The 17,663-nt window shown below is 31.0% G+C and overlaps 1 protein-coding gene across 2 annotated transcripts; it reads left to right on the top strand.

The window, feature by feature from the left end:
• Nucleotides 1-3,217: 3,217 nt before the first annotated feature.
• Nucleotides 3,218-17,092, top strand: LOC145321351 (arginine kinase-like). Of its 2 annotated transcripts, XR_013880253.1 has the most exons (14): nucleotides 3,218-3,519; nucleotides 3,755-3,833; nucleotides 4,215-4,343; nucleotides 4,582-4,729; nucleotides 5,127-5,288; nucleotides 5,741-5,861; nucleotides 6,014-6,200; nucleotides 6,449-6,516; nucleotides 7,020-7,170; nucleotides 13,532-13,703; nucleotides 15,116-15,271; nucleotides 15,601-15,748; nucleotides 16,333-16,760; nucleotides 17,026-17,092. XR_013880253.1 is itself a non-coding variant. In XM_080162874.1 (13 exons), exons 1-13 carry the CDS (start codon nucleotides 3,268-3,270, stop codon nucleotides 16,516-16,518), a joined length of 1,959 nt encoding a protein of 652 aa, XP_080019000.1. In that variant the 5' UTR covers nucleotides 3,218-3,267; the 3' UTR covers nucleotides 16,519-17,092. The 2 variants fall into 2 exon arrangements, 1 of the variants encoding a protein (XP_080019000.1); XM_080162874.1 differs by having other exon boundaries at nucleotides 16,333-17,092.
• The last annotated feature ends 571 nt before the right edge of the window (nucleotides 17,093-17,663 follow it).

Here is a 17,663-nt window from a genome sequence, read left to right as displayed (position 1 = left end):
TAGTAGTACAGCCAACATCAAATATGTTCTAGTCCATTGTTGATCTTATTGTTATGAACCTAATCTTTATCTAATCATACACCACACTGTCCTTGTACTGTGCTGTACTTTATGAAATGTACAGGCAGTACACTAGTTTACAATCGCCAAAGATGATAACAGCTACTTAACACACCCTAGCTACGTCCTTTTAAAAATATTATATAAATATGTTATTAATCTAACTTGTGACTTATCAAATGAAATCATTATTATGGTTTTCAAACATTTATAATCTCATTATTATAAAAGCAAACATGACAACCTGTATAAAAATTTTTACTACTGTTCTGAATCTTGTCATAATACCACCATTTCTTCCGCTAAAGGCCAATTGAACAATTAACCAACGTCTTCTATGATTTACTTTCTGAATTTTGCTACCATATCGGCTTTGTAACTATCAGCATAAATGTTTCATACTAGTAACCAAATATTTAAGCTTTTTCAACTAATGCAGCTATAATGAAATTAGTTTGATAAAAATATAGACGTTAAGAAAAAACAAAGTTTTAAAATTTTCTTATAACTGCCAAAGTTTTCATGACATAATGATACAGTCTTTATAATCTTACTCAGTTTGGTAATTATTATCAGGGCTCGGCATCCGCGCGTCAGCTGCCTGTAGGCCTCAGAGAAATCAACCTTTTACGAGTTTTAAAATCAGCTGACATTCTGAAATCAACCCAATCCCTCTTTTAAAAAATTAAAGCATACAAACGGGTTTAAATTTGAGGCTTAGTTGCGGCGGACGCGCGGCTGCCGAGCTTTGATTATTTTAAAGATATTAATTGTATCCAAAATTTGTAAAATCATTGATGGTGAATATTTCTTGCCACTTGCCACCATAATCATATCTCTTATATTTATCTTAGAACTTAATCTCTTGAAACCAAATTAGAAATGTTTCTAGCTTATTTTTATCCAATACCAAAGCATTAAGATTAGTTTTAAGTAGAAAAAATGTGATAAGGCATTTATTTCTTTATAGGAAATTTATAGTTTTTGTGTGAACGATATTAAGGTAAAAGTTTAAAAGGTGATTTTTCAGCTTGATTAGATTCTTCTCATGTCTCTTTCAACTATTTTATTAACATCTTTCCTAAAAAATTGCAAATCTAGGATGTTTTAAAAAACAAGCTGAAATTTCAAATTTTATTTATCTATTGGATGATGTGATAAAAGTCGTAAAGTAAAACCTAAACCCATGAAAAAACAATGCAATTTTTGTGCCTTTTTTTTAGATTAGGGTCCAGACCAATCTTCTTAATTGTCGTCCCAATTTTTATATAAAGTAAAATTAGAAAAAACCGAGTGGGTTCTTTTAGAAAAAATATTAAGCACAAATTTAACAAAAAAAAAATATGTTATTAGGAATAAAGTTTATAGATTTAAAAATGTTTTTCATTGTCAGAAATGAAATTAAAATTTTAATCAAAAACCCGACCAATTTTGTTCAGTAAGTATGTCTTGTTTTAGAAATTAAAATAATTTAATTTACTCTTTATGCTTTGTTGAGTCTATAAAAGCTTTAATGATACTAATGCTTATTTAATGATTATTATTATATACTTATATTTTTCTATTTCATTAATATATAATATATTTAATGTTAAGTTTAATCCCAATTTATATCCATATTTTAACTATTTCAATCTTATTTTACTATTACAATTACAATATAACCACCTAATATTTCTTAAAAGACCTCCAAAGACAGCTTATCAATCTATTCAACTTCTATTTATCAGGGCTTTGTTGCTTCAAGGCAGCCATAGATTATTGATTAAATATTTAAAACATCAATATTATTGAGACTTGTAAGCCCTGTTTTTTTTTTGTAAATATCTAAGCTTATCATTATAATCTCAATTACAAAATACTCACATAATATATCTATCTAGTGTTATTAACTTTGTTTTAATTATATATTTACAATATAATGATGCATAAATGTTAATTGTTTTGCTTAAACACTTATTTTTATTTAAACAATTAAATTGCAAAAAATACCCTAGAGCTTTTTTCTTTGATTTTTAGCTTTGTATTATTTTTTTGCTCTGTGGAAATAAAGGTATTTAGTTTGTTACCTTTTTTGTAAATCTTGATGCAAACTTTTGTTTGATTTTTGTATAAAGATAATTTTATTTTTGGATATCTTTTTGTTGCTTACGCTTTATGTTGTATGTTAGCACATTTTCTGAGCTTATTTGATTATTATTTAATGTTCATCCCAAAGTTTTATGTTCTGTTCACCCATCATGTTAACTCATTTATTGTTTAGGTAATTTTTTTTTACAAAAAAAAGCATAGGTAATTTTATAATCTCTTGAAAATATCAATGTTTTAACCAATCCTGGAAACCGAGTTTGAACTCTGTGCAAGAACTAAAGACTTATAAGATTTTTAAAAAATTTAATTGAAAAGGTAATTACAAATCTTAATATTTAAGAATCTGCGAGTTGCAACGTGTGATCAATTCGAATTTGTGAGTAGTTACCCAAAGTTGAATTTTCATGTTCATTTTAAGGCCTGACTTAGGTGCTTTGAAAATTTAAACTTGGTTTTCAGCGAGGGGGTGTATTTTATGTAATTTATCAGAGAGTTTATGACGAATCTCATGATTTTTTTCTCAAAAAAAATTTACTACAAATTGTCTAATTAACCATATCAATGTAAATATTTAACTTTTCTAACATAAACATTTGTAATTTATAAATATAAAAGCATTTTACTCTGTGGTAACTCAAAAATGCAACTAAAATGCTCAGACAGATTTTAATAAAAAAATAGATTTAGAACTTTTTGACATTTTCATCCTAACTTTACATTGTTATTGCTTCTTAATATTCAACTTTGTATGCTAAATATATGCAAAGTATTATGTACATAAAATAATATTTAAAAAAAATCATAATCAACCCATCCAAATACTCATTGTAAATGTGATTTGCTTTTCATTATAATAAACAATCTTGTTTTGATTCTGCTACATAAGTATTTGATTTTGTGTGTGTCGCATTTGGGCTTTCAATTTTTGCAAAAGCTTTTTCTATCAAAATTTCACTTCTTCTTCTAAATAAATAAATTCATGTTTTTTAGTTCATTTGCTTCACACTTTTAACATTGTTAATTATCAACACACATAATTATTATTATACACGCTATATTTCAGATAAACCCCCAAAAATTCCTCCCCGCAAACCCCCATCCCCCCTTTAAAATAAAATGCGGAAGAACCGGTTTGCTGCGCTGCTTCTGCTAATATCAGCCTTGTTGATCATCTATCTAGTTAAATTAGAAACCAGTTATCTCAGTTCCTCCAGAACTTTGGCCAACTATGATTTCTCCGGGTTTAACAACACCGTGGGCTCAAGGAAGCTGCTGGTCCCCAATATTATTCATTTTATCATTTTTGACAAGACTGATGTGGATTTTGTTATGTTTGTGTGCATGCTGAGTGCCTGGTTGAACCATAGGAATGGATATATTATTACTTGCATCTTACACCAGATTATCATGTACTCTAATAAAGTAAAACTTGTAGCTGGCTAAAATAATGATCGCTCTCATCCACTCCCTTTACCCCATCCCATACCCCTTCCACTGGATGAACGAACTTACCAATAAGTGATATCCATGGTAGCAATCTAAATTGGCGAAAATTTTTCCCCTGTCATAATATCCACGTTTATTCTATATCCATTACCATAGGCCATCACATATGATGTTGCATACAAATGTAAAGATGGAGGAAAAGTCAAAGTATCTGACGGTGCTGCGATCTGTGATGGGTAAGGATTTGTTTATTTTTAGTTGAAATACAATTCTATATATTTAAGGTACCTTATGTCTGTCAGTCTACAGGGTCATTCAAGAGAAATAATTTAAAAAAAACTTAATTATGCATAGAAAATAAATCTATTTTGTAAAATGCTTTATATATTTGGAAAACCTATTATGAGACATTTAAGTTTCAAATATTTAAAAATGATTATTTCAACAAATTATGCCCTAAAAACCGGGTTTTCCAAAGGCCTTTTTTCGAAGATTTATGGATTTAAAGGGTGTGACTGTGCAAAATTGAAAAAATACACTCATTTTTAAAATTCAAATTGCGTGGCTTGTGTTAATAGTAGAAAATAACTCTAGTTATGAACTTTTTAATTTTGAAGGTGATGGTTTGGTTATCCAGCATCTCCCCCAGCCCAGTCATGTGTTTGGAGTAAAGCTTGCCATAGTGCACCACGCTGCTGATGTGGCTAGGCTACAAGTTCTTTCTAAATATGGTGGCATTTACCTAGGTATGTATATAATATTATTAGAAAAATGGATATTATTTTAGGATATACGTCGGTGGAAAATTTGTCGTCAATTTAACTTGCTGAAATTTACCTCATTTATTGGTCAGTTCCTTCACCTAATAAGAGGGGAAGGGATGGGGTAAAGGGGGCCGTTGGATAAAATTGTCGTTATTGTAGCCAGCTTGGGAGCATCACTTTATCAGAGCACATAAAAATCTTTAATCTAAAAATATTTCAGATTGGGACGTGTTTGTAGTAAAGAGTTTGAATAGCTTCCGCCATTACGAATGTGCAATTGGTTGGCCCGAAGGAGCCTACACAGGAAATCAAGTGATTGTGGCGCACAAGAATGCCAGGTTTCTAAAACTCTGGCTACAGAGTTACAGGTAAATTTTATTATTTTATATATACTTGTTTTTGAAATTTTTTTTGAGAGTTTTTTTTTAAGATTTTTTAGATTATATACAAACTAGTTATTAGACATATGCATTTTAATCCATTAAATGGCTAGTTTTGACTGAGTGAAACGATGGAGGCAAAAATTTCGTATATTTTATTCAAGATACTACCTATTGTCTACATTTTTTTGTTTATGAAATTTTTCTCCCTTCTTTGCTTTGAGATGTATTATTGTAATTAGGGGGGGGGGGGGGGGGCGTTGCAGGAATTATCAACGCTCCCATTTATTTAAGAAATTGGAGAGGCTCTCCTTTCTACCAAATTACTATTTACACCTCCCTGGCAATACCCTGTGTACGCCACCGAATGAAATTTATTGTGTAGGGATTACCACCCGTCTGAATGGTATTACAATGGTGGAGAGGTTCCCACCAAACAGATCCTGGTACCACGTCCAGGACTTGTGCACCGGGTGTACACAGAGTTTGGGGTAGAGGCTCTGGATAAAGAGCTGTATCAACAAAACTGGCAGGATTATAGTAAAAGGTAAAACAGATATTTTGGTTGCGAAGCCACTCTATCTATAACTAAAGTAAAAACGAAAGTTTTATACAAAGTTTTGACATCCACAAAGGTGGAGGTAGGTTGTCCTAAAATTCCGTAAATTGTGAGTTTTAAGGCTTAAAAACAGTAGTAGAACGATAATATTCACTAAATATATGCTTATTCCTTATTGAAAAGAACTATAGACAAAACATAAGGAATACACACATTTAGTGAATATTATCGTTCTACTACTGTTTTTAAGTCTTAGGACAACCTACCTCCCTCTTTCTTTCATTCAAATCAATACCTAATCTAAAAAGAAATTCTTTCAAATTAGATTTTAATATTTACTGAACAGATCCATACTGCTAACAGTAAATATTATGTAAGCTTTTATTGCATTTTAATGTGTTTTTTTTTTTCTTTTAAAAAACTCTAAAATATATTGATAGATACACAATCCATCTGCTAGCCAGTCACAAGTATCTGCACGACAAGGCTGTTCTCACAGAAGAGGAATATAACAAGTGTAACTGTACCTTTGCCACTTTAGTCAACTCTGTTATCAGCCAGGTAAAATAGATCTATTATTACTTAAATCTTACACCCTGATTACACCTCCTACTAAATTAACGAACATTAGTACGACAAATTCCTTATTTAAGTAGGTACCTAGGTAAGTTAATATTTACTTTCATTAAGGAGTTATTTTCTTGTCTTTTTAGGTAGCAGATGAGCAGCTGTCGGTTCTGAATAATGCCGCGCTAGAGGACAAACTAACCAAGTACCTGAACAATCAAATTCAATCTAATTCATTACTAAAGAAACATTTGACTCCAGAAATTTTTGCGGATTTAAAACATCAAATGACAAGCTCGTTTCATTCAACCATTTTTGACGTTGTAAAAACAGGTGAAATATTCCTACTTTCAACAAACAATAATTTTAATAAACTTATCAAAATACCTAGCTAATGATATTTTATACCTATAAAGCATGAATGACTTATAAAATCTTATAACATTTTTAGTACCTAAAAATGTTTACCTAAAGATTACAAATAGCCAAACTTTTGAACAAATCATGAGACTAAATTTAAATATCTTTATAATTCTGTAAAAATAGATAGTTTATGAAATAATGTGGTTTATAATTAATAGGTTTGTCCAACCCAGATTCTAGTGTTGGTGTCCTGGTTCCAGATACCGAGTCCTATCATACTTTCAAGGTATAACTAACGTCCATCGTCCATTTTTTAATTAACCAGAACCAAAGCAATGATAATAGAAGGGAAAAATGTGCTGTTTATTACACTAGTCTCCAAAGTTTTGGAATTACGTTTTCATTTTCGTTGGGTTAACATCTTTGGTAACTTTTATTGAATTTTGATTCGTAAGTTTTTTTTTAAGTTGAATGTCCAAACATTTCAACTACTAATTGTAATCTACATAAGAGGTAGTTTTGTGTATCAGCATTGGAGATACATATATTTTTATCGGCAATTGTCTTATTCCTTTAGATCTCTGAATTCGATAGTATTTAAGATTTTTAGTTGAACTAAGAATACAAGAGAATTTATTAATATCCTCACCTCAAAGGAAACTTAGTTATTTTTGTATAGTAATAATTTTTCTTTCCATAATATTCATTATTCACTTAATGTCTGTCTCATAAAAAGTTCACTGTAATTTTAATTTATGAGGTCATTCTGCAATTAATATTCGCATTTAGTCACTTCTGTTGCCAATCATTAAAGACTACCACCACCTTCCAGAAGATTTTGTTGGCCAACCCAACCATACCTGGGGTAATGTTAATACTATTGGAAAGTTTGGCAGTGAAGTTATTTCTACCAGAATTAGAATTGCAAGATCTATTGAAGGTATGCTGAACTTTTTACCTAAAAAATCAGAAACACACAAAAATATTATTACTTTAGTATGAAGCTGCACATTTCATGTTCAGAAAGTATATACTTTCCGGAAGCCAATCTTTATGAGGAAGGCATTTTTAGAAAGAGGAAAATGTGTAGAAAACACCCATGTAAATTAGAAAATCCGCAGAAATCATTTTTAAAAGTTATTGGCAAACATTTGCAATGTTAATTTGCAAAATTAATTTTATGCCTTAAATGACATATTCTGAAATAAATCTTTTATGAAAGTTTATTATCTATGAGTTTAGGACATGCTTAAGACATAAAAAATATTTTCAGTGTTACTTTTTTCGCCCTACATGTGAAAAAAGGCATTTCTCACATTTTATTATAGAAAATTGCATATAAATATGTTTATGTTTATATAATTCTCATGGCCCCTACTGGAGCATATCGAGAATATTAGGGCAACATCAAAACATGTTAATTTTATCACAGATATAAGTACCACTAATAGAATATTCTTCACATTAACGGTTTTGTTAAAAGTCTTTAAAGTTTGTCATATTCTTTCTTGAAAATGCAGACTGGCCAGAGTGTACGTTTTGTACGTTACGCATCGAATCTGTGTACGTTCTGGACGTTATTTTGATATGTGTACGTAACGTATTTTGAAATTTGTATTTTTGTACGTTTTACGTTTTTTTTAAAATAATAAGAATCAAATATTAGCAGAAAAGTAATTTGTATGTTTTGTACGAAAATATGTAGGTAAATTATGCATATATGTTATTAGAACTTACAGTTTAAATTTATGGATTTGAAATATATGTCCTATAGATTTAGTTTAAACTATTGAACAGAAAGAGATATGCAGTTGACTAAATTCAAGTTTAGATGCATTTCATGCAACTACCCCTTTAATAGATTTTACGATAATTTTTTTCAAATTCTTTATATACTTGGGTAAATTTTCCGAGATATCATATGGTGCTCAGTTTAGGAGTAAGAAGTCTTATTTTTTGGTATCTTCAGTTTTTAAAGAATAAGAATCAAATGTAAGTATAAAAGTATTTGTATATTTATTTGTATTTGTACAAAAAGTATTACAAAAATAGTATATTATCTATAATACAAAGTAGAATGATGTCTGTCCGTCTGTATATCAGAAGCTTAATATCTCAGTAACCACTGAACCTATTGGGCTCTACTCTTCATGGAATATACCTAATAGTCCTGTGATGTTTTTTTGCTATTTTCTTTGGGGGAGGGACACTTAAAGCTTTTTACTTTCTACTAGGATTAGAGGCTTCGCCCCTAGCCTCTAGAGGCTTCGTCCCCTCTTTTATAGAATCGTTTGTTGGAAATTTGTCAAAAAAAATATAAAAAAAGATTTTGATTATTTTTTTCATTTAGGCTTCGCCCCAGGGTGTGGTTGGGGTTCCCCCACCCCGCTGATTTGCATTACTAAGTTTACAAAAATAAATTGAGGGGTGGTTGATTTTTTTTGGGGGGTGGGTTTCCCACACTCTAAGAAAATAGCCTAATACTACCACAGGACCAGTAGATATATTCCCTGAAGATTCAACCCTATCTGTTCAGCGGTTACCAAGATCTTAAGCTTTAGACAGACAGGCATTGATTTACTTTGTATTAAAGACTAGTATTTTCTGAGATCTTTAGCAATAGACAAAATAACCCTATATCCTATTATATGTTTATCCTATAAATCCTTTTTTCTGTAACGAAGAATCTCGCTAACTGCTGAACCGACATGATCTTTGTGAGGTTGTAGGCTATTTTCTCTGTCCTTCCATATCCCTTCAAGAACCTGTATTCAAAATGATAGAAAAATAGTCTAAAACCATCTCGGTAACTGTGTGAAGTAGTTATGAAAAACTTAAGCATCAGACAAAAAACTTACTACTTTATTTAATAGAATATACTTAGTACGTAATAACAGGATGTATGTCTCTCTGTCAGTTTATTTGTACCGAAGGTTCTCGCTAACCGCTAAACCGATATGGTTCTCCTTTACAGGGTAGCTTCTCATAGGTCCTGGGAGAGGGTACAACCACCCTCCCAAGAGAAATTACTCTTAGAAAAAAATCACCACCCTTCCCCTATTTTCTCTTTCTTTTAAAATTGAAATCAGAAATGGGGGTGGTCTACTCCCCCCTCCCTCACTAAAAAAATTATTAGCGAAGCTACTCTATAATCACTTTGTCAGTCCATTATGCTATCGGAGAAAAGTGAATTTCTCGGCTCCTGTTTTTTGATTGAATAAGTTCACATTCTACATATTTTAATTGAGATTTGCCTTTTGGTTGGGGTGCTAGATCTATTCCTAGATTTTCTTTTTTTCATGGTTTTCTCGACTTCTATTTAAGATAAACGGCCGAAATTTTCAGGGAATAAATAAATTCACATTCTACATATTTTCAAAAAGTTTCTTTAAGGTTTGTCTTTTTGTTGCAGTGCTAGATCGATTCCTAGATGTATAGGTTTTTGTGATTTTCTCTACTCATATTCCTGATAGACGGTTATAATTTTCAAGGAATTGTATTAGTTTTCATTCTTAATACTTCCACTAAATTTCATTGAGATTTGCTTATTGGTTGGGGGGCTGAATTTATTTAAATAAGTTAAATGCTTATTTTTTACGACACTACTCTAGGTATAGTTTATATAGTTCCCAGATTTCCATCCATAACTTTTGAGCTTCGCTACTTATGGATGTTGTCATGCTTGTTTCTTACTTTTTATTTTTAAATAAAAAAAATGGATTTTTGAATTCAACTCCCCCCCCCCCCTAATCAAGTTCCTCTAGAGGCCTCTAAGGGCGTAGTCGCTGGTCCTTATAATAGGCTATACTTTGTACATAATAACAGGATGTCTTTGTTTGAACCAAAGAATCTCGCTAACAACGGAACTGATATGGTTCTCCTTAACAGGATAGCCTCTCATAGGTTTTTGGAAGTTTTATAACTATTTTGGGGAAGAGTATCACCATCCACCCTCCTAAGAGAAATTGACTTTAGAAAAAAAACTACCTCCTCCCCCCAAAAATGAATTTTAATTGCTCACTGATTTTAAGTTAATTTTTTTCCAGATGTCTATAAATAACTTTTGAGCTTCGCTACTTATGTATGTTGTCATCCATGTTTTTTTTATTGAATTCAACTCTCCCCTCCTCAAGTGCCCCTAGAGGCCTTTAGGAGCGTAGACGCTAGTTCTTTTAAATAGAGTAATAGCCTAATAGAATATCTTGTGTCTGTCAGTTCGCTATGGTTCTCCTTTACAGGTAGCTGCTAGTAGACTTAAATGTATTGATAATAGGTAACTAGGAAATTATTTAACTTATTTTTATTAGGAATGTACGTTTTTTGTACGTTTTTTACTTTTTTTATGTACGTAACGTATTTTTTGTGTGTACGTTATGTACGTTTTTTATTTTCAAAATTGGCTGGCCAGTCTGAAAATGTACAGGTTTCTTGCAGATTTTACGTTATCTGGTAGATTGTTCCATAGGTCGATGACCCTATTGGAAAAAAAGTTTTTGTAGACATCTGTGTTTACCCGTTTTTTCTTCAGGTTGAGTGGGTTGGCAGCTAGTCTAGTGACTCTTCCCAAATTAACATTTGCTCTTGTAAACCAGATGTTTTCTTCAACTTTGTCAACTTTGTTGAGGATTTTGTAGACTTGGATCATGTCAAATCTGGTACGTCTGTCCTCCAGTGATGTGATTTTTAGTTCCTTCAGTTTATCAGCATAATTTGAGCTATTTCAGCCACAGATAGAGTTTACAGCTCTCTTCTGGACTTGTTCTAATATTTCAACATCTGCAGCAGTCCAGGGGTTCCAAGTTAATGTAGAAAATTCCAGGTGGGGCCGAATATAGCGTTTATACAGTTGAAGAAACACTGTTTTATCTCTGTAATGAAAAGCTTTCAGGGTCTGGTTGAGAACAAAGTTGGCTTTTCTTGCAGCTTCTTGACATTGTTGCGATGGTTTTAATGTGCTGGAGGTTAGAATACCAAGATCTTTTTCACTGTCAATTTTCTGGAGCTTAACATTGTCAATAAAATACTCAAATTTAGGGTTTTTACGTCCAATATGCATAACTTTGCATTTACTTTTATTGAATTCCATGCCCCACTGAATACTCCAATTGAAAAGATTATCAAGTGTTGTTTGAATAATCTTTCTGTCCTCATCACTGGTTATTTTGTGGGCTCCTTTGGTGTCGTCTGCAAACTTTTTCATCAAATCTATAAGTATTTTACAATCAATATCATTGATGAAAATTATGAACAGGATTGGACCAAGGATACTTCCCTGTGGTACACCTGAAAGAATTTCAATCCATTCTGAGAACACACCATTTAGGACAACTCTCTGTCTGCGGCCAGAAATCCAGTTTTCAATCCATTTCAAAAGGTTGCCATTGATGCCATGAGCTTTAAGTATAACAATTAGCCTTTGGAAGGGAACTTTGTCAAATGCTTTAGCATAGTCAAGGTAGATAAGATTGATAGAATCGCCTTCATCAAAAATTTGACAAACCTTTTCAAAAAATTCAAGAAGATTAGTTGCACAACTTCTATTCTTGGTAAATCCATGTTGACTAGATCTGATCAGGTTCTGTTCTTCAAGGTGGGCAACAATGTCGTCTTTGATGATAGATTCCATTATTTTACATGGAATTGGAGTCATTGCAAGAGGTCTGTGATTTGAAGGATTGCTTTTGGATCCTTTCTTGAAGACAGGTGTGATATTAGAATCTTTCCAATCAGCAGGAATGTCGTTTGTTTGGAAAGATTTGGTATAAATCATTGTTAAAGGTTCAGCAATTTCAGATTTTACAGCCTTTAATATAATAATAATTATTTTTTTCTACAATCAACACAATAATTGGCATAAAATCTTTCATTTTAAATGTGAAAGTCCGATAAAGAATCCTTTTTAGAGCAAATATAGTGCAAAAAGTAACCAAGACGTTTTAGCAAAGTATGAATATCTAATGAAATAGATACTTTTAAATTTTGATATACATATCAGATAAAAATATATAAAAAAAAGAGATCAAAAACTATAAAACAAGGTATATATTTTTTCACTCTGTCACTGCATAAAGAGCACTTTTAGGTTTGATTTTAACCAATGCAGCACTTAAACACTCATTTTTCAAGGTAAATAAACAAAATGAATGCAATTATACAATTAAGTTAGTTTAATAATACAGTAAGCCTTTTTGTAGCAATTTTTTTTTGTTGAAATTATTCTTTATTTCTATAATAAACTGTATTAAAATCTAATGATTTGAAAATTCGTAATTAATAACTTCATTTTTACACTGTTTAGACATATAAGTTACAAAGAAAAAGATTAAATCCTTTAAGTTTGAATAATACTTTATATATTTACATAATAAAAACATTAAAATTGTTAAAGATTAAAAAAAAAGATAAAAATAAGTAATTTTTAAAATTATTTTGTGTAGTCTTCATAAACTATTTCCCCTTATATATTTTACACTAGTAGAATTCATAATTATAAATAACCTTTCTTGAGCATACATATGTTTTATTGAAAGTAATTATAAGAATGTAAAACATTTTTTGATTGATTTAATATTAACAATTCACCTAACATTTTGTTATTTTACTATTTTTTGAAACTCTTTTATTCTTATTAATAATTCACCTAACATTTTGTTATTTTACTATTTTTTGAAACTCTTTTATTCTTAATAATAATTCTATTTAACACAAAAAGTTCATAGGGAGTTGATAACCTTTATTTCTTGCTTTGTATTCTAATCAGGTATTTTATTTGACTAAATTTTTTTAAACTATACAGCATGCATGTTTGTGTCAATAATGAAGACATTACGGGTTTTTATGTACAAAAAGTTGTTTTAAAGCAAGAAAAAAGTATAATCTTTCTAGTAACTAATATACAATTTCGTAGTTTTAAATATGTCTGTATTTTGGTTTCTAAAAAAAGTACTATACCAACAAACATGCATGCCTGAAAATTAGTTTCAATATTCGTATTAAACAGGAAAAAGAAACTAAGTCGTCGTTATAATTATTGTTTGTTATTTTTGGTGTAAGGTTTTTTTTAATGAAACTTTTTAACTCGTGAATTCGATTTCTGCGGATTTTCTGATTGCCAGAAATGAAATCTACGCATCTTTTTTAGCTAGATGGCATTTGTTTGGTTAAGATTGGATAAAAAAATCTTCGGTTGGTTAAATTCAATAAGTGTGGCTGGTAAAATACTTCATTTAATAATGTCTTAGACTTGATCGTATCTTTGTTTTTATGGATTTTTTCATTCTTATTTTAACTTACTTTTTCAGGCTATCCATTGAATAGCAAGATGACAAAACAAAACTTAATTGATCTGGAGCAGACAGTAAGGTCTGTCCTGGAACAGAACTTTGCTGGAACCTACCATTCATTACCTGAGATGACCGAAGAATTTAGAAAAGATTTGGTAGACAGACATTTCATGTTTGAAGATTGTGATCGGTAAGTACTTATTTTTAGTAGCGTAGCTACTCTATAATTCACTTCGTCTGTCCGTCGGTTCGTCCGTAATTTTCTCGGCTGCTAATAAAGATAAGCAGCTAAAACTTTTCCTATGACTTTTCTAATCTATATATTTTGTCCATCTATTTATCGGCCCTGCTTCAAAAGATGCAAACGTTTTTTTTTTAAAGGGATAGTTCTACGAAGTGTATTTAAAGAGTTAAGGTACTTAGAGTAGTGAACTTTTATATGTCTTAGTAGAATGTATTAGGCATTGGATAGGTATGATTATATGTTAAAGAATTTTTAACATTGACCAGACCAAACTTTTTTTATTTGACAATATCTAAAAAAGTTAAAGTGATTTGCCACATAAATTACATGAGAATGGTCTTTTTTTCCAAATATGTATAGCCAAAACACCAATATTAGAGAATCTTTTTCCACATATTTCACAAGAGTTATAAAAAAAATTAAACAGAGGTTCCCCTTGGGACAAGTTACTTAAAAAACATAAAAAATAACGTCCGGTTCATTATAGGACAGGTTTTCTATAGATTCTTTTTAAAAAATAAAGAAAACCGTCCGGTTTACTTACAATATACACATTATCTCACGCGGAAATACCAACTAACCATACAACATATATATATATATATATATATATATATAAAAGACCATTCTCATGTAATTTATGTTGCAAATCACAAACTTTTTTAGATATTGTCAAATAAAAAAATTTCGGTCAGGTCAATGTTAAAATTCTTTATCACAATCATATCTATCCAATGTCTAATATATTCTACTAAGACATATAAAAAGATCACTACTCTAAGTACTATACTAAATATTTTATTGGTCATTCTTTGTTATGTGTATTTTGTTGTATAAAAAGTTTGAAGTTCTATTAACTAGTAAATGCTATCTAAAGTTGTATTTATGACAAAAAAGTTTTGCCATATATAACATGCAACGAAGTTTAAAATAATAATGAAAAACTCAATTTTTAATGAAAATCCCTGGTCAAATCTTTTTTAATCAATAACTTTATATTATGCACTACTACGTTATTTAAAATAGAAAAAACTTACAGTTCACTATTTTTTTAAAAATGCACTTCGTGAAACTATCCCTTTCGTTATTTTTTTTGGAGTTTTGCATATTCTCTCTCTTTTTTTTGTCATGAATACTAAATTTCTTCTCTATCAACTCACTTTGTCTAATTGTCTATTCAATGATTTTTGTGCTTTGCTGCTTATGAATGTTGTCATCCTTGTTTATGAAATAAAATAAAATGTTAATGGAGGCATCTTGCAGTGATAAAAAGTTAAAACTTTGTCATCTTTTGTAGACTGTGTAGACAATTTTTATTGAGATAATTTATCAAATTTATACCTATCCAAATTATTTAGATTCAACAAGGGGGGTGGGGGCTGCCAGCATTGGCCAACAGGACGTGGTATCTACATTTCTAATGATGAAAAATTTCTTGTCTGGATTAATGAAGAAGATCATTTACGCATCATTTCTATGGACAAAGGTGGCGATCTCTTTGCTATTTATAAAAGGTACAGAAATCATGATTTATTTAATATTTTGTTAATGTACCTATTTAAGCAAATCTTCTAGGACTTTGGCTCTTATTGCTATTTTAATGGTTTAAGTCAGTTATAAGGTTTAACCAACAAATGAAATAAATCTAAAATAATATTTGGGGGGGGGGGGGGGGGTTGGCAAATGGAGAGGTCAATTTTACGATGTGTTGCCCCCCATCGACAGCTGAAAACTATGAATAGGTTTCGAGATTTTTTTCGAATTAATTTCGTTATTGGTATAAGCTGGGTTTAAGTATTACTTAAATATATTGTTTATTCTTCTACAATATGTTATTTTTCAGATTAGTAGAATCGATGAATATATTGGAAAGCCACCTAAAATTTGCTCATGATCCCTACTATGGCTTCCTCACATTTTGTCCTACGAATATTGGAACAACACTTAGAGCTTCAGTTCATCTGAAATTTAATAATTTAAAACAATCAGAGGTAATTTCTTGTTTAAATGTATTATAAAATAATTTTAATCCTTATCTTAGTAACTTAACTTTGATTAGCTAGACGTAAAGTTAGCTAATTTACATTTTTCTTTCACCATATTAATCTATTGCTATTGCTATTTGAAAACACCTGAGATCTTAAGGTATAAGACAATTAACGATAAATTGATGAACGTACCCAATTATGAGAGAAAAGTTTTAACCAAACAATAAAGTAGGGTTGGGCCGGATATCCGGCCATTTTCAATATCCGGCCGGATACCGGACATTAAAACTATCCTGTTACAGGATATTCGGCTGATTTTTGACGCCGGATATCCGGTTATCCGGCCGGATATCCGGTTATCCGGCCGGATATCCGGTAATTTGCTGGATATCGAACGTTGGCCAGATATACGGCCGGAACCGGATATCCAGCATTAGAAATCAGCCGGATATCCGGTATCCGGCAAAAAAAGTATCCGGCCCAACCCTACAATAAAGTTTCAGTTAAAGTACCCAAAGTTTTTAAGGCAACAAATAAGATAATCTGCTTTTAAATTGTATGTAACATTTCATTTGCGCAATTTTTAGGTCAAGAATGAGGCTAAACAACTTGGGCTGCAAGTTCGAGGCACGCATGGCGAGCACTCAGATGTTAAAGGTGGCATCATGGACATATCAAATGCTCGCAGACTTGGCCTCACTGAATATGAGGCTATCAACCAGGTCTACACAGGGGTTAATAAGATTCTTGATCTTGACAGGCAAGGCAAGTGACACGAAGATCTGTAATAACAAGGATGAGGAAATACAAGGCATTATTATTGGTGGATACAGATGAGAAACTTTATGGTTGAAGAAAACTTATAAATCATTAGGTATATCACATAAAATGAAATTATAAAGTATATTTTCTTTTCTAGTTCAAGAACATTGGTGTCAAAATGAATGTTTTAATTGTTATACGAGTTTGTCTAAATGTTTCCTGGTGTTCTATTGATGTTGCCAATGATTAAATTGTGATTTTTAGAAGTGCAGCTATTTTCTAACTCAAGGATGTCCGTCCGTCCGTCTATTATTTGTGTAGATTCTCATAAAATTAAGGTATACTGAAGCTTAAAAGAACCCTAAAGGTAGTAATTATAGACGATTTTCATGTTAATAGTCGTTGCGCCCCTAGCATCTAGGGGAAGAAGTAGACTAAAGCTATCCTGGGACCTATTCAAGACTCTTCAAAATAAACCTGCTGCGCTACTTATGTACTGTACCTATTGTCCTTAATAGAAAACAAGTGTGTGAAAATAATAATCATATTCTTAAAATTAATTTGAAAATTTACATAATTATGAAGAAAAGATCTCCAAATGATATTTTGAAATGTACCATTTTATTTAATAATATTTTTTTTAATGCTTTATGACTGATCAAACTAATGGAAATATACATGGATGTTATACCAGATTTTCATGTTCTCAAAAAAGTGATACCCCCAGCTGGCTAAAATAATGTTACCCCTGATCCACCCCCTTACTTCATCCCCTCCCTTTCTATCTGATGAATGAACTGACCAATAAATGAGTTCCATGTTAGCAACCTAAAATGACTGCAATTTTTCCACTGTCATAATATCCACGTATATTCTATATCCAATATAAAATTTTGGTTGTAGCAATATTGTTATTGTATATAATCCATTTCAATATGGTGATATTTTAGATTTTAAAGGCATTTTTATAAAGATATTGTATAATTGATTATATCCTGGGATATGTAGGGATGGGACAATGGATGTTAGATTTATCTTTACTTATTGTAATGTTAATGTATCTAAGTAGAATGTATTGTATACATGTAATGTTATTCAGGGAATTAAGGGACAATGGACTGTAAATTGCACTGGTACCAAAAACTATTATATTTGT

The sequence above is a fragment of the Acartia tonsa genome, chromosome 1 (genome assembly GCF_053477335.1).
Source record: "Acartia tonsa isolate MP-2025a chromosome 1, ASM5347733v1, whole genome shotgun sequence".
Taxonomy (NCBI): domain Eukaryota; kingdom Metazoa; phylum Arthropoda; class Copepoda; order Calanoida; family Acartiidae; genus Acartia; species Acartia tonsa.
Note: the sequence above shows the minus strand (reverse complement) of the source record. Positions and strands in the feature narration are given on the sequence as shown.